Source organism: Papilio xuthus, unplaced genomic scaffold, assembly GCF_000836235.2.
Source record: "Papilio xuthus unplaced genomic scaffold, Pxut_1.1 DF827135.1, whole genome shotgun sequence".
Classification (NCBI taxonomy): domain Eukaryota; kingdom Metazoa; phylum Arthropoda; class Insecta; order Lepidoptera; family Papilionidae; genus Papilio; species Papilio xuthus.
In genome coordinates this window covers 807493-828910 of record NW_013531514.1, presented here as the reverse complement: position 1 = coordinate 828910, position 21418 = coordinate 807493, and the positions used below count along the sequence as shown (strand labels likewise).

At 34.1% G+C, this 21418-nt stretch overlaps 1 protein-coding gene across 1 annotated transcript; it reads left to right on the top strand.

Moving 5' to 3' along the window:
- The first annotated feature begins 1976 nt into the window (after positions 1–1976).
- On the top strand, positions 1977–21276 carry Lgr1 (Leucine-rich repeat-containing G protein-coupled receptor 1). The gene is made up of 13 exons (XM_013314846.1): positions 1977–2125; positions 14949–15075; positions 15339–15413; positions 16458–16526; positions 17031–17126; positions 17393–17458; positions 17758–17826; positions 18367–18441; positions 18530–18647; positions 18939–19055; positions 19271–19356; positions 19663–19833; positions 19981–21276. Exons 1-13 carry the CDS (start codon positions 2074–2076, stop codon positions 21068–21070), a joined length of 2211 nt encoding a protein of 736 aa, XP_013170300.1. The 5' UTR covers positions 1977–2073; the 3' UTR covers positions 21071–21276.
- Positions 21277–21418: the final 142 nt, after the last annotated feature.

Genomic DNA, 21418 nt, shown 5'->3' with positions numbered 1-21418 from the left:
GCAACTTGTCTCTTCAATGCATATTCCGATCGATAACATCACACATTAAATTGTTTATGGCATCCATCAAATAGTCTTTGTAAAAGTACAATAACCTTAAAACAAAAGAGATATAGATAATGATTGTTTTTTTACAAATAAAATGTTTCCACTGAAAAGGATTAACATGGAATGTTCTAGGTAGTAGTTTCTCGAAAATAATATCTCGGTGTTCTTATAGAGAGACTTGGATTGACTGAATTGCATGTATCTGCGAAACAATTCAACGATAATCAATTAATCTGCAGTTAACCAACGTTTTTGACTAAAGCCTAGTCACCTCAAACTTAGAGAGGTCGATCTTCAGGATTACGGTCGTATGTGAATTGACAATAAAAAAGTTCTACACTGTATATAACGACATCTATTATTTTTTTTATTGATTTTTTTTAAATAATTGGCAAGGAACGTTTCAGGATTAACATCTCTGATTTAGATTGATGACATATCACTCGTCGACCACGTGGTGGCCACTGTTATTATCTTTACTTTATTATAAGTAATAAAAAAGCTTATAATCCATTTATCAATTTAATCTCGTTATAAATTGAACACATTTAAATTATTACCAATAGTTTACGATGGAATTCGACAAACATCTATAAAAAAATATGGATAAGTCGATTATCATTTGATTTGTCGGACAAAAATAGAATTAAATTGCGTCAATAAATGACGGATGGAATAACACTGAGGTTTTTAGATAAGGGTTAAGATTTTTGAGAAAAATAAAATTTTCATTGGTGGCAATTTTTTTTATTGTTTTAAATTTTTAAATTCTTTTAAATCTTTGTTGCGAATGTCTAAGGTCGATGTTTCGGGGAGTCCAGGTGCCACTTGCTGGTTTGCCACCTAATAATATAAAAAAAATTAAAATATTAGCTTTAAACGAAGAAAGAAGAAAAAGAGTCTGATCCTTTGGTATCTTTAACCAATAAGCAAAGATAAAAAAAAACATGACAGAATATTTTTCCTATTAGTATTTCAAGCTATTCTGTTACTTTTTTTGGAACCACCTGTATATACTTTACTTTTTTTAATATCACAGTAGGCGCTATATTTAAAATAAACAGGATGTTCCTGTTTTAGAGTATCACACAAAAATTTGCAGATAATAAAAGTTGTTTTAAAAAACTAGTGAACCATAAACAACTTCCGATGTATTTTCGTTCACCGCAAAATTCGGTCAAATATTCAACAATAGTTAAACGTTGGAGACATTCCAAGATGTATTTTTCAAGTGTACTTAATAATTTTACAAATTTTTCTATACATTTTATCTATGTTATTAATGAAAATATTAAAACTTCTAAAAAACCAGCCATTAATCTTGAAATGTAATTTTATATTATTTGTATAAATAACACATTCAAATTTTCAATAACATTCAACTTGTTAATTTTTTATAATGCGTTTATTACAGTTTTTTTTTATTTTTAGATATTTTTTTTTAAATAGAGTAAGTTGTTTTATCAACTCGTATTGTTACAGTTACGAGTAAAAATATAATACGTAGTTAAAAGGGGTTTTTGTTAATTTCACTAAACGCGATTCGATTTCGCTCATAACATAGTCGTTTACTAGCTTTATAGTACTGAAACTTCTTTAAAATTTATTTGCTATAATATGGACATACAAATTCACCAATCGCTACTTATTATGGTTAAGTATTGAATAATTACGTATTAAAATGGCAATAGAAATTGACGCACTGTCTGAAATCTACTTGGGGCAAACATTTCAGCGTTCAGTTTACAATTCAACGTCGTTACGAACAGACGTGTTTTACAATCTTATCTGTGTTTTCTATTTCGATAAATACTACAACGTTAATGTGTTTAATAAATATTTATATGTATAAATTATAAATATAAATTGTATATTTATTCTATGCTGTATAATTTAACACGTGAATAATTTACATAGTAAGAAATATGTGACGATAAAATGATTTTATAATTTAATATATTATTTTAATAATGTAATTGGGATTATGAAGTGTCATTTGAATATCGGAGAAGTGAAATAATAACAATGTTTTGTAATTGGAGTGAACGTATTTTAGTGACGTCCATTGTTTTGTTGGGTAAGTAGTTGTTTTTTTTTATTATTCCTTCTTAACGGTAAAAGTCCCGAAGATGAATGAGTGCAACCTAGACTTGATTCTTAGTTTAAAACCATTTTTTTTTAAATTTTTAATGGACTTCAAAATGAAGGAGGTTTTTAATTCGTCTACTCGTATGGTATTTTTTTTTCATTTTGGTTACTTCGTGAATCTGTTCCTGGTTGTCAGATTTTTATTATGGTTTTTTTATTCGAAAGATAGTACGTGTCATGATGTCCGATTTTTTTTTTAAAACTACTGATAGACACTTAGGGTTTTTAATAATTGAAAAATTTACATAAGTTAATTCACTTCAAGTAAGCAACGTTTAGTGGTAGAATAAGAGATATTAGAAAACAAATACGTTATGGTAGTGGGATTAATCAATATCATTTTTTTTACCTTTTTTATGAAAAAGCAACATTTAATCGGAGAAGCCAAACTTATATATATACCTATCGCAAAATCAGAAGTTCAGAACTACTTTTGTATTCAATTGTTAATTCTATTATCCTTCGTATTTTTACGACCAAAGAGTATTTTCTCAGTATCGATATAAATTAAATAAAAAAATAAACTCAGTTGGAGTTTAATTAAGAGTTAATTATTTATTTACATTTAGGAATTAATAATTTTTCATGAGGCACCCCAATTTTATCACTCATTCTTTGATTACAGTGATTTTGCAACATTCTGTACATGTTACATTCATCATCATCAGCTCGCTATATGTTACATTGGTCTCATAATACTTTGATATTAAAAAATATAATTCATAATAATTCGATATGTCATTTTGGCTCTACAATTATGCCAAACATAAATTTTACAAGCTTTTATTTCATGTACACTTTTAGATATGCCACTTCAATAGTGTAACAAAGATCTTTGTGCAAGAAATGTTTGAGTTTTATAGTTGTAAGTGAATAACGGGAGTCTGCAAACATTTGGCATTTGGCATTTCGCCATAAGGTATCCATCACATCATCTCGTATTGTAGTAAATAAAGAAATTTATGCCAAACTAGCCAATGACTAGGATCGTACTGTACTTTATCATTCTTGTTTAAAAATGTTTGTGTGTGTTACACCGATTTATTTAATACAACTCGTAGTTTACATGTTTAAATATTTAGCTTACATTCGCAGATGCTTTTTTATTACGCGTTAAAAAAGTTCTAATATAATAAATACAATTCCATGTCTGTTCATGCGGCACTTTTAAAACTTTTTTTTTTTTAAAAAGCGAAGCTTTATCATCGACCAGTGTTACATTTTACTTATTAAGTTCAAAAGAATATACCAGTAGTTTAAAGAAAAAAGAAACAATCGTATTAAAACGCTCGTTTCTTCCGAACTTTCATATTAACAAAAAAGGATCTTGACAGACAGACAGACAAGAAGAAGCGAACTCCTTCAAGAAGCGAGCTTATCACTATCTCAAAGGCCGGCAACGCATCTGCGGTTCCTCTGGTATTGCTGATGTCCATGGGCGTCGTTGAACACCTCGGTGTTCCCGCTGCTCGTTTGCCCCCTTCTGTTATAAAAAAAAAGACAGACCGACAACAAAGTAATCCTATAAGGGTTCCGTTTTTTTCCTATGAGGTACGGAATCCTAAAAATTTGTCTATGGATGGTACTTATGTAAGTTTCATAAAACAAAGAACAAACTATATCTTTTGGAGATCAGTAAATATAAAAGTAAATTATAAAAATATATCCTGTCACCTGTAAATAACGATATAGTGGAATGTTAGGAGAGTGTCCGTGACAATTGAGTAATTTGCCACCCGTAGATAGTAAGTCGCAGTAAATTTCACAAACATGTACATTTATTAAACGACTAACTTTTTTCCCAGCTGAAGTAAGTTTGAAAAACAAACAGCAAACTTGATACGCGTAAAAAAACTAAAATGAAACGTTGGGAAATATGGTATTGGTAATCCAAAACCGGAGCGATGAACATCTATATTTTAAAATTGAAATTATTTCTTGTTATAATCTTTCAAGTGGTACATTTTCTTACTCATTTATCGACGTATTTAATACAACTTTTAATAACAAAATGATTAATTATTTTATAATCATAATTTATAACAAGCTGCTTTTATCCAATGACATTTGCGTATATTGATTTCAGTAAATGTATGAGTCGTTATTCTCTCTTTCTATTGCCATTCAGTAAAACGACGAATTTTTTTTAATACTAGCATTTGCCGTCGACTCCGTCTGTGCCGAATTAAAAAAAAACATCTTAGTAGCCTAAGCAGCATGGCTTACACCTCTCTCAGAGAGTGTTCTACATGTATACCAAATTTAAGCCATTTTTTTGCGAGTTCCAGATTTTGTAACACACATTCATACATACAAACATTAATTTTATTAATATTAATTATTGTTATTATAATTAATATATTAACAATAACAAGTACATGAGTTCTGCTTTAGTTAATATGTTAGAAATTCAATCAGCCGCCGTCCACTCTACATAATTCAAACAAGCTAATAGATTAGTTTAACACCCTTGTGTTTATTACGTTATGTTCATTTGTTTACACCATGCTTTCTGCGTCGATTTGATGGATCACCTCATGAAGATATTAAAACAAGATATTATAAAGCACGTACGTACAATTTGATGTGACGTGATAATCAGAAAAGTAATATATATGACTTATGTTTTAAACAAGTAAATTTGATGAATATATATAATATATGTCGTGTGAATTTGTAACTTTAAAGTCTTATTCATTTCAATATTTTGAATGTATTGTTCCAAACATAACTTGTATGCGAGTTTCTATTGTCTAGCAAAACGAGGAATAAATAAATTAAATAACTTTATGAATACATTAGATGATTTTTTGTAAAACATATAAAAAATAGAAGTAACTTACGATGTCTGAATTCAAACTTTCCCCGCCGCATTGCATTTTGACATGTGTCACCGAGGTCATAGCGGGGTGTACTAGCTAACACGTGTCACTTGACCTGGGCGTGGGTCAAGTAATTGAAAGTCATCTGATGAACGACTTCTTCGAATGCGATCATCTCATACATTGACAATTGACATACAAACATGGAATACATGCTTTATATTGTATTTAATCCAATACAATATAAATAATAATAAAAATACGTCACGTCGAATGAGCGTCGGTGGCTCAGAGGTTAAGTACTTGCTTGCAATCTGCAGATCCTGGGTTTGAATTCCGCCATGTACCAATGTGTTTTTAGAGTTTTCAATTTACATATGTACGTTTATCCGATGTTCTTGCAATGAAGGAAAACATCTTGATGCAACCTGCACATATGTACGAATTAATTCGAAGATATGCGTGAAGTCAACCAACCCGCACTTGACCAGCGTGGTTGACTATGGCCTAATCACCATTAAGTTAGGGTAGGCTCCGAGCCCCTCGGTGGGGGCGTATAGGGAACTGATGATGATGAATTCGTAACTCCGTTCCTGGTTGTCCGATTTTCATAATTCTTTTTTAATTCGAAAGGTACATATGATCCTATATTTAGCCGACTTCAAAAAAAAGGGTGGTTATCAATTCGTCTGTTTTTTTTTATGATGTGAAGTTTCTTTAAAACCAAGTCTTCCGAAAATTTAAGTTTTCATTGTTTGCTCTTCTTCGGGTACAATAAATCTGCTGTATTCGAACCTGAAACTTAGAACTAAATATATTTTGTTACATCGATGTACATTAACGTAACAAATCAGTTCAAAACATATAACAAGTACGTCCTTACATTTCTTAATAATATTTTTTTGCAAAAATGATAATGATAAACTTAAAGCCGAAATAGTTTTTTAATATCCCACACACATGTTATCGCGGCGGCACAACTTTGTACAGGCGTTATCATTGACTTATAGATGTTCTAATCCGTCAGTCACGAAATGTCAAGCGAGAATTTATTGTTTAAATACACCAAAGAGTAATCAGAACTGCGCAGTACACCAGTAAGTTAAAACAAGCAAAAATTGTGTTGTTATACTGCTTATCCTACTTGCACACATTGGAATCATTATCCATTCCGGTACTGTCCTAACTTGATAACGTGACGTGATCCGGTACGACATTGTACAGTACGTTACGGTATATGTTACTAATATAATAAATGCGAATGTTTACATAGATGGATGTTTGTTTCTCCAGGATGATTGAACATAATGTAGAAGAACAATAGGCTACTAATTATTTTTTTTAACTACGCGCGGACGAACTCGCAGGCGACCGCTATAACAACTAAACGCATAACGACACGTTAGTGCTGGAATCAGCAACAGTATGTTCCTACTGCAGGAAAACTTCCATAACCGCTCCAAAACCACAGAAAACAATGAAAATATTGGCCTACTTGCGAATACAGTTTTTGTCGTAACTTTTTTTTGTCAGTATTGCACAAATCACTTGCCTAATTATTTTTACATTAAATAGGTAGCTATTTATTCAATTAAATAAATTGATCATATAAATAGGTTTTTATTTATAAGTGAGATTAATTACTTTATCTTATCAAAACACTCGAAATGAACTCGAAAGTTGTTTGTATGGATAAATCCGTAGCCTCGGCGTAGCCAGGATTACTGACCACTATCTAGACTTCTAATTAAACGACTGACAAGTTTCTCAATGACGTCAATAACGCGTTTGACAGTTTTAATAGAATTTTAACTTGATATTATTACCGCAAACAAGTGAGTTAATATTTGCATCTTTTTGTTTTTAATATCATAAAAAATAATTAAAGTATTTGTAAACTATCATTGCCTTTTAACTAAATTAACTCTCGTATCTGTTCAATTTAGTACTTCATACGATCGTATAGTCAGATCCCTTCTCAATAAACTGTGCGCGACTGTACACAGACAGCGAACACGATTGATGTTTTTGTACGGCACACACTTTTATTTCAGTTCGAACACATAAAGCTAAATGTTTTACTATCAGACACACTTTTATTTGATGATCCGATACATTTTATTCCTAGTACAAGAGTACGTCGTTATGCTTGGGTGAAAACAATTACAGTGTTTTAAAAAAAGAAAAGTTCGGATACAACAACGGATTAATGACTTCATAGAGTAAAAAAAAACTTAAGACATTATTAATTAGAATCCTTTGCTCTGAATGGCGCGCTTTCACTACAATGTCAAGTGTCAGAATGATTAGTGAGGGGACATAAACGTCGATATTTTTGTAAGGCTAGTGTTGGGCGAGTACCCCGGCACAGTGTCGGATTTTCTTTCTAACATTACCTATAAATTATGTTGAGTTATTGGATTTTGCATCTTTATACTGATTCTCTTTGCTACAAATATTATATATTACTATCTGTAGCCCGCGACTCCCTTCGCACGGATTTATATAAAAACATAATTAGTAGTCTATGTGTTCTTCCAGACTATGTTCTACATGTGTGCTAAATTACATCAAAATCCGTTCAGCCGTTCCAGAGTTACCTTTAAACAAACATCTATCCATCCATCCATCTAAACATTCGCATTTATAATATTAGTAAGATAATATTTTAGATAAAGTTATTTCGTTTGGGGATTATTGCGTAATACGCATTACCGAACGCAATTTATAAAAAAAGGAAAACGGAAATAATAAAAATTTATTTAGGTATTAGAACACGAATCGATGATTCAAAAAATCAGATATCGAATCAGTGAGGCGCGTATTTATCGTAAAAAACACTCAATATCAAAAAAACCTAAACATTTAATCACGCACGCAAAGTGACGTATGTGGCGAGAGTACGTGAAATATTATTTTTAACGCGGCTGTAAATCTATGAGATAAGTTGAATAACGCACGAAGCGCCGCAACGAGTCCCGTCGTCACTCTGATAAAGATAACGCACTACCTTTTAATTGTTGCACAATAAGACAATGACTTTATTCCTTTAATACAAATAAATACAAAATCAATTACCCATACTGCAACAAGGCTCACCAAGACTGGCCACTAGGATTTTTACATCGAAGTCTTTGAATCAAAGTAGATGATGTAAAAAAAAAATCAATATATTTCTCACCGTCTCTTACTTTTGCATGGATTTTCGCACTAACGACATTCTATGACGACTTTAAAAAATGTATGGAATTGACAAACGACAATCACGTGACTTATGGAAAGATATTGTCAGTTCTCTACATTATTGAAGTTCGTTATGGAATCGCTTAGCAACGAATGTACTTTGTCTAGCCCATAAGGATTCAACATTAACAATTATCGTTTTGTTCTTTTTCTTTACTGGTGGTCATCAGATTTACGTCATATAGAGTTACGTGTATTCGATAGTTTTGAATTAATGTAAGAATTGTTTTTAATTACACGAGTACGTTTTCTAGAAAAACAAATGAATAATTTTGCAATAATATAATTTTCCGAAGAACTAACCAAACGAGCAATTAAAAGATTCCACAATATATTTTAGCAAAACAATGTTCTTTTAAAACTTTATATTTGTATACAATAATAATAATAATACATCAATCACACCTATCGATATATGAACACTAATTTTATATGCAAATAAAAGCTAAAAATTCTCCATAAACGTGTAAAGTACAGTCAACAACAAATTGCGTTCACTTCGTGATGTTGAAATTATGAAATACGACGGACATAAACAGGCGTTGGCTAAGTAATATTGTGTACATATACTTGATCAAGTAAATTGTCTCATGGGGAAAACATGTAGAGCACAATGACTAGTAGACCGTAATATATAATAGATGGAAGACTAGTATACTTAAATAATTTGAGTTAAACATTGTGTAGAGATTTACTTAAATATTTTTAACTCAATAAAAACCACATTTTTTTATGACGTGATTTGTACTAAAATACTACTACTATAACTACTTACTACAATATAGGCATATTTTTAGTTCAATTTAAATGGTTTTATTTGTATCTGGTACTTATGTCTTTATAAATGTTACTAAATTATAAATGCGAATGTTTTGATGAAAGAATGGATGTTTGTTAGAAGGTATCTTTATAACCCTGCATGGATTTCGCTGAAATTTGACATAGATGTATAGTCTGGAAGGACACAAAGGCTTCTAATATTTTTTTTTAATTCCGCGCGGACGTTGTCGTGGGTGATAGTATCTTATAATTGTATTATTCTTGTATTTCGTGACAATTCGAAGCTAATATTGAGAAGTGCTTTCCTAATACATCCCAATGACGATAACGTTTGTAATTTAGTGAAGCCTTGTGTACCCAATTTGTTGTCTCAAGGTTCATTCCACAACGCACTTTCATTACCCTTCACCAAACGGAGGACATTATGAAGATCGTGTTAATATGTTTTCTTGCTTGAGTATATTGTGCCCTTCACAGTTTTCTTACGGTGCAGTCTTGTAGGCGTTAATTGTTGTCCACTTCCCCTTCCCACCATTCTTAGGAGGGAAGACTGAATTTGTCCGTAGAAGTCGTAGGAAATTAAAAACGTGTATCATTATTTGAACATACCATAAACAAAATTAAATTACAATCTAGTTTTACATTAAACAAATCGCATCCGATATATTGTAAGTCAACATTGTAATGTTGGTATCACGGATGCCGACTGCTAATTGGTTGAGTTAACAGTCAAGTTGTGTGACATTACAAACGACATACGGTAAGCAGCACAGTTACATATATCAGTGTAAAAGTAAGACAGTCTTTTGGTTAATTAAACTATAGATTCGTTTAGATTTAATTTTTTTTATATTATAAGGTGGCAAACGAGCAAGCGATCATCTGAAACCGAAATGGTAAAGCGACCGCTGTCTAGAGACATCCGCAATGGCAGATACGTGGCATTTAATCGACGAAGTAGTGAAAGAGGAGACACACAGAAAGAGAATGTTACCCTTTCCATACTTTCTTTATAAGAAAAGGGTGGAAACGAAAAGAGGAGTAAAACCTTTCCGTTTACTTAATAATTCGTTTAATAACTCTATGCTGCGTAATACGTTTAAAATGATTTAACTTCGAAGAGTTAATTCCGTCAATGACATGACATTGCACGTGTTGTCTCAGACATTCAACAAGTTAAAGTAAAGACAATTATCACAATGACATGTCTCGTCTCTCTCGCGGTGAATTTCCTCAACATTTCCACAACACGACACCTCGTCCATTTGTTGTGCAAACTTCTCACCCTTGACAATCAAAATTAAATGATGCAGCTGTGTTTCAAATGAATGGATGGATGGATGTTTGTTAGCATTTTGGCACAGCTACATAGTTTGGAAGAACACATAAGCTTCTTAGTGAGTTTTTTTTAATTTTGCGCGAAAAAAGTCGCGGATAACATCTTGCAATTATGTTTCAAAAGATATACAATTTAATTAATTAAGCTAAGATTATTGCAATTTTTAGGAAGAAAATCCGACATTGTTCCTGTGTACTGGCACAACAGTAGCCTTACTAAAATGTCGAAGTTTATGTCCCCTCACTAATCATTCTACATGGACTTTGTAACGAAAGCACGTCACGCCAAAGGATTCTAACTAATAATGTCTAAAAGTGAATACCTATTATTGTGTAATAACATATTATAACTAAATACGTAAATACTCTATATCATAATTGAACATCAATTTGTTTTATGCCTAAAACCTGTTTTATGACCTACTTTTTATTTTAGTATATACGGGATTAAATCGAAGTACGTAAAACAATAATAAAAAAGAAAAACCTACAAAAATTTATGAGACGTCGTCCATTTATCATAAAAATATATGAACATAAATAAAATGTCGATCGCATTTTTGTGCAATATTAATCATATGATCAGCCAATAAAAACATTGCGAGAATTTTGCTTTTCTTAAACTGAAAATAGCCGCTTCACCCCTGCACGATATTCATATTACTAAAAAACTATAATAATTTACAATTACAAGGTCATTGAACTTTTCATATGCGATTTTTAATATCAGATATTTTTGATATGATTTCCGACCTTAATTGCAAGTCGTAAACTTTATCAGTCAAACTTTGATGTTGACGAATCGCCTTCATTCGTTTTTCCATCGTATATTTACTGACATTTTTCTATTAGAAAATTCTTTACAGTAACGCTATAAAATCTGGAACGATTAACAAATAACTGTTGTTCCGTTTCACGCTAACTCTTCTTTGCTACGTAAGTAAATAATGGCCAATAAAATAAGATAATGATCAAATATATAATATAGGTATGTTTTAAAACAAAAATAATTAAGATGTATTAAGGAGAAATGTAGATTGATAAATAGAAAAAAACGCACGACTAGCCGCTTAGTGGAAATAAATTTAGCCTGTTAGATTTTAGTACTTTTTCGGTTGAACCAGCTTAACATTGTTGTAAGCATGGCTCTTTTATTTTTGCTTTGTTACTTAGGAACTTCGTCTCATGGCACTTACAGTAAGGATTAATCTAAAAAGAAATACGGCCTCCGCGTTGTTGCGAACGGACGATCTATCACACGCCTTATCACGAAAATATTCGATGTCTTACTGATAACACTTTTAATTGACATAACAACTGATGTTCGCCGTTTACGTGCGCAATGAGCAGGTTATTTTTTCTGGGTGGCTTTTAATAAACAGACTAGCTGTCGCCCGCGCCTCCGTACTTGCGGAATCAAACAAGAACGTAATTAGTAGCCTATTTGTTCCTCTAAGCTGGAACTAACTAGTCTACATCTATGCAAAAGGTTAGCGAGATCCATGCAGCCGTTTTATACCTTCAAACATTCATACATCCAAACATTCGCATTTGTAATATTAGTAAGATAGATCAAATTTTGTTACTTCCACTGTCTATATCAAAATACACTAATTTAAATTTTATACATCTTATATAATAATTTCGCGAACCACCGTAAATTTCAATGTGAACCAAGCTCGTTTTATGACATTACTATGCCTTCCATATGTAGCCATTTTGGTATATTCTCCGGGCGTCAACTTTTCCTTTGACTACTAAATATTGCTCATAATCACGCAACAAAGTTTAATGTATACTTTACTAATACATTTACATTCAAGGGAGATATTTTTCAAGACATCAAAGACTTTTTGTTTGCATGTTAGTTTACAAATCTAGAGAATTACATTAATTTAACAACGTATGTCATTTGTAACAAAAAGATTTCTGTTTTAGTAAATTATCTATTATATAATAGAAAAATCTGTTTAGAAAATCCGGCACTGTGCCGGTGTGGCGCAACACTAGCCTTACTAAGATGTCGACGTTTATGTCCCCTCACTAATCATTCTGACATTTGACTTTGCAATAAAAGCGCGCCATTCGCGCCAAAGGATTCTAACCAATAATGTCTAAAATTACAATTGTACATATTTAAAGAAACAAATATTTTAATAATAATGATCTGAACCTTGGAATTAAGCATTCAAAAATGAATAAAATCAGATAATCATATTGATATCTTATATATTGTAAATTCCAGCAAATAAAGCTAACAATTTGTACTAAATACTCGTGTGTAATTGCCATAAAACGCATGCGAACAGTAACAGGCTATCGGTCACTGTATCATTTGATAACAATCCAATTAAATATAATTATCATTGTGGATTACCACACGGATTCCTACAAAGTTTCAAAATACTTTCAAGGTAATGACAATTTTTTTTTAACAATCCAAAATCCAGTAATTAATCTAATATTAGGTTAGATTTGATTATTATTTTCGATAATGAGTAATCTAATTTATATATGAAACATTGTAAAGTTTTTCATCGTATTAGAATTTTATGGGTACGTAATTATACGTAGATATAACTAAGGTCCATTTTGATAGATAGATCTCAAATTATCACATCTTTAGTTCTTATGTGAATACAATATAACACGAGGAAACCCATTTGTGTTTGTTATGTTTTCTGAACGAATCTTACTAATATTATAAAAGTGAAAGTTTACATGGATGGATGGATGATTGTTAGACGGTATCTCCGGAACACCTTAACGGATCTTGATAAAATTTAGCAGAAATGTTGAACGTAGTCTGGTAGAACACATAGACTACTTATTTTATTTTTTTATTCTGCGCGGACGGATTTACAGGTTAGGTTAGGTTACTTCAGCTATTTATAACTTTTAATTTCTGCTTAATACTATTATGAATATAATCTTACGGAGTTGATAATAAAGGGCGTTACCAAGAGTTACACGATACATATGTATTAATCATTTCACTGCACTTTGGAAACTGGAATAATTTACTTGCGTCATTGTTACAGTTACAACACAATGTGGGTGTCTTCAAGAGGAGAGTTAACGACCATTATATAGTTACAGCACTCTAAATTTACTACTTAACCACTTTATACAAGATAAGATGATAGTGAAACACGTACAAATTAATTTAACACGAATCATTTCTTTACTTTTGTTAATTATTAGCAAAAGATAATAGAATAATCCGTGCACTAATACCAATATGAAACAGTAGCTGTCTCCCGTGACTCTGTCCACGGGATGTTAAAAAATAAAGTTACTAAATAGCCTATATGTTCTTCTTTGCTATTTTCTACATCTATGCCTTTTATCAATCCGTTGAGCCGTTCTGGAGATACCTTATAACAAACATTCATCCGTTTTCGCGTTTATAATATTAGCAAGAAGTAAGAGTGAAAACCTTGTTTTTAAAACACTGATCCCACGTCACTGAGATAAGACTAGGGAGATTGTGATTATTGTTCATTTAATTAACGTTAAAGTTAGCGTTATTTCCGCCACATCAAAATATTTTAAAACATAATTTCCTTTTGCTTTGATGTTGAACATTTACGGCGTAAATAAACACGAGCTATGATACCATTTCGTGATTGTAATTATGAAAGCAAACAAACTTTTACGGTGTTATACGCCAAGGGTGTTCAGAGGTCAGAGACATATCAAATTGTAAAAATATACGTTTCATTTTGCTACATAAATATAAGTAAAATGTCTTTTTGACCGCCTTCATTCATAAAAAAAATAAAAATCAAATATGTTTCAAATATGTTTATCTTTTTATGTATTTATAAAATACAAGCTATCGCCCAGGACTCTGTACGCGCGGAATTTAAATAAAACTTAATTAGTAGCCTATGTGTTGTTCCAGACGACGTTCTTCATCTGTGCCAAATTTTATCAAGATCTGTTGAGTCGTTAAGAAAATACCTTCAAACATCCACACATCCATCCATCTAAGCATCCGCATTTATAATATAAGTAAGATGAAAAGTTAGATGTGCTGTATGTGAGCTATAAATTAAATCGACACACAGTCAAATATGTTTAAAAGGTCGCATCTGTACATTTCGTCGATCTTTATCACTGAAAAGTGACGTGCGTGCGGTCACTTGACGCCGTTGCGAAATCCCAGTCGGGAGCGGTCAATGCCGAGTTGTATTTACGTTGCGATGCTCCATTTACGAAGCTCAATAATTAGCGCATTTCGAAGAATCAGCTGCAACTGTTCTTCTGAAATTAGCAGATTATCTGAATACAATCTGAAAACGTTAAACCAAATTACACATTGGAGTCTACTAAGTACAAAGTTGGACCATATGTCGATGTACAGTCAGCTGCATAAATATGTAAACTCTTACAAACGTTTACAAACCTGTATAGGGCTTTGGTTTTCAAAATATATACACACGATCCGTTCGTATTCTTCCGACTGTACTATTTCTGGAATGGAAGGCATAGACGAATTTCTAAAGTTTTATAATTGTATAAATATTTTTGCAGCTGACTGTACTTATAAAATCTTTGTTTCAGTGGGCAGACCGTCGCACGGAGATGTAGTGGGAGGCGTGTCCGTGGTCCTTGTCCAGACCAATATCACAAAGTTGACCGCGCGTGTTATACACGCGGCCGGTTACCACTTGCACCATGTCGAACATCTGTATGTATAGCGTATGGACCAGAGCTTTACCTTTCTACTTTCTGAGTTAATTTATACAACAATAGCTGTCGCCCGCGAATTACAAAAACATAATTAGTTACCTATGTGTTCTTTCAGAGTATGTTCTATATGTATGCCAATTTTTATCAAGATCCGTTCAGTCGTACTGGAGATACCTTCAAACAAACATATGTACATCCATCCATCCATCTAACTAAAACATTCGCATTTATAATATTAGTAAGAAGTAAAATTATTTGCAGGTCTATTATGGATGCACCAAACTTAGAGCACATCGTCGTTGAAGATCTGAGAAAGATGCCTAATCTTAAATCATTGTAAGTACTTAATCTATTGTCAATAGGAGAAACATAACCAGCGACTAAGCTTGGCTTTTGGACTATTATTTACCCTAATCTTGATTGTCAACTGAAAGACATAATATTGCGCTTGCTTTGTACCTCACCTCCTTCAACCCCGTAAAAAACGCGATAGTTCAGTAAAGCAGCGTCTTAATGGATTAAGATGATTTTTAATAAAGTTAAATTCCGTAATGCGTCACCCGTTGCTTAGCAACACTCACCAGATATCGTAAACATTTTTTATCTTACATTCGTATGCACTCGCGTTTATTAATCTTTTATCTTGCTATTTGTGTAAGATTTAACATTCTTAATATTTGCACCATTTGTGATACTACAATAAGCAAAGCAACAATTTTAAAATGTTCTGCATTTCGCTTAAAAAGTTTACCGAATTAGTGTCATTCTATTCATTCGGTTTTTCGTTTTTTTTTTTATTATCAAAGTGCATCTAACATGGCTGCCAGCAGCTGATGATCTATTCTAGGTGTATTCCATTAATGTGGTGTTATTTGATGTGGTTTTAACAGTGGTAGAGCGAGCTTTAACATCTTCGCAAGAATTGGCCCAGCTCACCCGGTGAAATACCACGACCACACAGAAGACAGGCGTCAAGTGGAAGCAATTCCGCGTTTCGTCTGATGAGTGTGCGTCCCCGAGGGCTAATTTAGTCCACTTTCCCTTCCCACCCTTTACCTTGTAAGGAAAGGATGGGAAGTAAAATAGAACTTTCCGGATGAGAGAATGCATGGGAAGGGAAAATATTTTCTTTCTGTACATCCTGTCCTCCGTCGATTAAAGGTAGGCAACGCATATGCAATTGCGTATGTCTATGGGCAACGGTCACTTCGCTATTTCAGCGATTACAGGTAGCCGCTCGCTCGTTTGCCACCTTATGATATAAAAAAAAAAGTTTTTGATATGTATTTTACATTTTTCAATTTATAAGCTGTATGGTATGGCTGCCGTATGTTCTAATTATCGAATATCTGTGAGATATAGCAAGTGTTTACGTTGCAGCTTCATCACGCAGGCGCCGCGGCTGCACCACGTACCGAAGTTGCCCTCACTGCCAGAGCTGCGCACTTTGTACGTATGTATACTGATATATGTTTACTACCATTATTTACTAATGCAGGACACACACGTTAGGATTTTCAGGACTTCTTTCACCTCACTATATAAAAGAAAGTCGTGTTAGTTACACTATTTATAACTCAAGTATGGCTTTACCGATATGGCTGAAAATCGATGAGGAGTTAGCTTAGAGCCAGGAGACGGACATAGGATACTATTTATTCTTTTTTTCGAATGTATGCCTCGAAGAGCTTTTATTTTTATAATATATATTAAGTTTTTTTAATATTTACGCGGACGGAGTCGCGGGCGACAGCTAGCTTACTATCTATAAAGTATGTGACACGATCATAAAAGCATTAACTTTAGTATGTTGCGGTGAACGAATTTTGAATGAAATGATTGAATGAAAATGGTTAATACCATTATAAGGAATAATAGTATTAAGAATAGAGAGAGACGGATATATTTCTACATTATTTTTTTTTAATTTTAATAAAAATAAATATTGTATAGCATAATCACAACATCAGGACTGCTGGAGGTGCCCAATCTGAGTCATGTGCACGACACCAACAAAGTGAACACCTCATTACCTTACTTACAAGCCATGTAAGTAAACACCTATATCTTTTTATATCTTTATCACCGCAGAAATACTGCCAGTGGTTTTAGGAATGTTTACGCGCCTTTCTTATGACATTTAACATAAGTTCAAATAACGAGTATTTGGTCTTCAAACAGTAACAATACTATCAAGAACAGCAAAGCACGAACAAAATTTTAATAAGTTTTCAATTGTTTATATTAAGAATAAATAAATAATCTTTTTTTCTTTTTAAAAAAAAAGAATATTAGAGTCCTTCTGTCTATTTCAGAGATTTAGAGGGTAACCACATCAAGCGCATTCCCCCGCTCGCGCTGCGAGTCCGCGCTGACCAAGTGTAAGTCAATAGGTATACACTCTTAAGCTATTTTATTGTTTCATTTATTTGCTTTGTCTTAAATTATCATTTAAATCGCATTTTTAGGGTTCCGTACCTCGAAAGGAAAAAATATGAAACCCTTATAGAATCACTTTCTTGTCCGTTCGTTTGTATGTCAAAGCCCTTTTTATAGTTTTTTTTTTTCAAATTTTATTAACTCCTTTTAAGCTTGGTATGGCCATTAAAATGTAATTATTACGGTTTTATATTATAGAAGCGGTGTCAGTGACTATTTTTAATTCTGTTCAATATTTCAGTTCATTGAATTACAACTTAATAGAAGAAGTACCTGCGCACGCGTTTAAGAACGCTCAAATATCAAAATTGTAAGTAAAGGATACCCATTTTGTGTTAACTTTCACATTTTTAGCTAATATCGTGTAATTGTTTCAAATTTACGTAAGAGCCTTTGGACAATTATATCAGTTTAACTTACTTATAAAGGAATTAAAATACTATTTAGCAATTTTCAAATGTAACACTTTTTCAACTATTCCGCTAATTATTAGCAGAGTAATTTGGAGAGCGTCGGTGACTCAGGGGTCAAGCACTTGACTTGCAATCTGCAGGTCCTGGGTTCGAATCCCGCCAGGTACCAATGTGTTTTTCGATTTCCGATTTACATATGTACATTTATCCGACGTTCTTACGGTGAAGGAAAACATCGTGATGTAACCTGCACATATCTGAGAAGAAATACAAAGATATGTGTGAAGTCAACCAACCCGCACTTGGCCAGCGTGGTTGACTATGGCCTAATCACCCTTAACTTAGTGTAGGCTCCGAGCCCCTAGGTGGGGACGTATAATGAGCTGATGATAATGAATTTGAATTTATGAAAATAAATTTTAGTATATTTGTTTCAGGAGTTTCCGCGGCAACTCGAAATTGAAACGTTTGAACGAGTTAGCCTTCGCTGGAAACCTTTTATTGCGTCAATTGTAAGTTATTACGAATTTTGGGAAATGTATACGTTCAGTTTTCTTTTACTGTTTCTTCCGTGTAAAGAGAATTTTATTGTTGTTCCAGAGATCTCAGCAGTACAGCCATTACTTCTCTTCCCACTAAAGGTCTAGAGAAGTTAGAAACATTAAGAATAGAAAAAACTCCATCTCTTAAATACATTCCATCTATTTACGATTTTCAGGTACATAATATTTAAAAATAATTTAATTGTATAACGATTAAAATACAAGCTTCATTATTTTTGTTATTTACTTGTACCAAATTCGTTGAACAAAACTACAGTCGAATCTGAAGCAAGAAACCTCTATAAAAGAGAGTCATTATCTGGTCCTGACAAGACGACCTTTGCAAGCGAGAAACTCGGGTTAATAAGATGTCAAATACGAAGAAATATTATTGTCCTTTGGTTTCTCACTTATCCAGATTCGACTATATTTATATTTATTTTTCTCTTATATTATGTTTTAAATAGCATCTACAAAAGGCGTTTCTTACCCATCACTTCCATTGCTGCGCGTTCGCGTTCCCCGAGCGACATGATCCTGCGCGACACGCATTGTATGAGAAACAAAAAGCTATAATGGCGCAGGTAAAGAAAAGATTACTCTTACCGTATTTAAAATCGTAAAATGGTCGTTAAGAGTTGATTTTGTAAGAGAAATATACAGGGTGTTTATATATCATGACACAACTACAGTGTGTCTACACTTCGCACTCGATTACGTACTCTGAATATGTGATAGACATTTCGTTAAGGAAATATTGTATTTTTCGAGCTTTTAATTAGGAATTTTCTATTTACAGAGGTGTCAGCAAATGTCTGCGTCAAAAAGACGACGCCGATCACCGAATTCCAAAGTATACAAATTTGGTGTCGAAAATGCGCAAGAGTAAGTTACTGCCTTTAATTTTAGGGTTCCGTGACTCATAGGAAAAATACGGAACCCTTATAGGATCACTTGTTGTCCGTCTATCTGTCTGTCACTTGACACACACAAGACACTTTTTCTCAAAAACGCGTGAAGGCATCAAGCTGGACTTTATTTATCCTCATTTTACTTTTTAAATATGTTTTTGGACTAACAAAAGCTTAGTAGCCAACTGTTATACGGCGTAGCATAAGTTGTATAAACCAAGACATTAAAAATCAAACAACTTTTGATACTAAAACAATTGAAAATAAATATGTATCGTAGGACTGCTATCGACGATGCGACCACTAGCGAGGAGTACGATGTGGTTAGCGAGGAGTACTCCTCAGACACGGGCAGCTTCGAGGACGACCTGGAGGGCTTCCATGAAATCGTAAACGACACGCTCTCACACGGCGTGGCTTATTTCGCGGCTTGCGGTAACTTCAGCTTGAGGTAATGTGGATTTAACTTCGAAAATAATGTTACATTAATATGGTATTCTGTCTCTCAAAGCAGTCTTTCCACTAACAGTTTTTTTTATTTTTCTTTAAACGTAATTCTTTAAATAGTGTGTAACTTCCTAACTCTGTTATTTTCCAGCCGGCGTAAGGTTGAGTGCACGCCACTACCGGATGCCCTGAACCCTTGCGAAGACGTAATGGGCTGGTCGTGGCTGCGAGCCAGCGTGTGGCTGGTGATTGCGGCCGCCGTGGTCGGCAATGTGGCCGTGTTGTTGGTACTGCTCACTAACCATGCCGAGCTGACCGTGCCCAGGTTCCTGATGTGCCACCTCGCTTTCTCCGACCTCTGCACCGGAGTCTACCTCCTCATGATCGCGATCGTCGACCTCAGATCCTACGGAGAATTCTTTAATTATGCGTACAGCTGGCAGTACGGCGTCGGATGCAAGATAGCCGGCTTTCTTTCCGTTTTTTCCGGGCAACTTTCTGTGTTTACTTTAACGATTGTTACCCTGGAACGATGGTTTGCGATCACATACGCTATTTACCTGGAGAGGCGAATCTCGTTGTCCGCTGCGGCCAAGATAATGCTCGGGGGATGGCTGTTCTCTCTCTTTATGGCGAGCTTGCCTCTAGCCGGCGTGTCCGACTACTCCTCGACGTCCATCTGCCAGCCGGTGGAGAGCGTCAACGTAGGAGACGCGGTGTACCAGGGCTCCTTGTTCCTCACAAATGCCATAGCGTGGGTGACGATAGTCGTATGCTACGTGCAGATATACAGGTCTTTGGGAGGAGGAGGAGAAAGTTATGGAGGAAGAGGCGCAGCGGCGGCGGCCGAGCGTCGGATAGCGAACAAAATGGCATTACTTATAGGAACAGATTTACTCTGCTGGGCCCCGGTCGCGTTCTTTGGCGTTACAGCCTTAGCCGGGATTCCTCTCGTCGATGTTAGCCATGGAAAGGTTTTATTAGTGTTTTTCTACCCGCTGAACGCTTGTGCGAATCCATTCCTGTACGCTATCTTAACGAAACAGTATCGTCGGGATCTTATAACATTGATAGCGCGCACGGGCAAATGTAACTGGCTGATAGAGAAGTACAAGTTGGCGGCCACCCCGCCCCCCACCGCGCAGACCAACCCCTCCGCCCCCGCGCCACTCATGCCTCTAATAGATTACAACAGGTCACAGTCGCAAGTCAGCAAAGAGAACGGAGAAGTTGTGCTTTAATTATGTTAAGTCTATATTTTATGTCTAGGATTAAGTCTAGAGTAAAAAAATTGATATTATTATACTATTATTTATTACAATTAATTGTTTTATTATGACCATGTAGCAAACATTTACCACTTGTTTCATGAATTCCAATAATAAAATAACCATATTACTAAATTATTCAAACTATCGTGAGACATTATACTAAACTGATATATAAACACGGCTAAACACTGACGTATATTCGTCCGGTAGCGGCACCGACTAGTTTCGAGCCCATCGGGGCCCTTCATCAGGATGAGTGGTACTGGTATTATTTCGCGGACGCGGCCCTCAGCTCACTGACGGTGCCGGCACCGGACG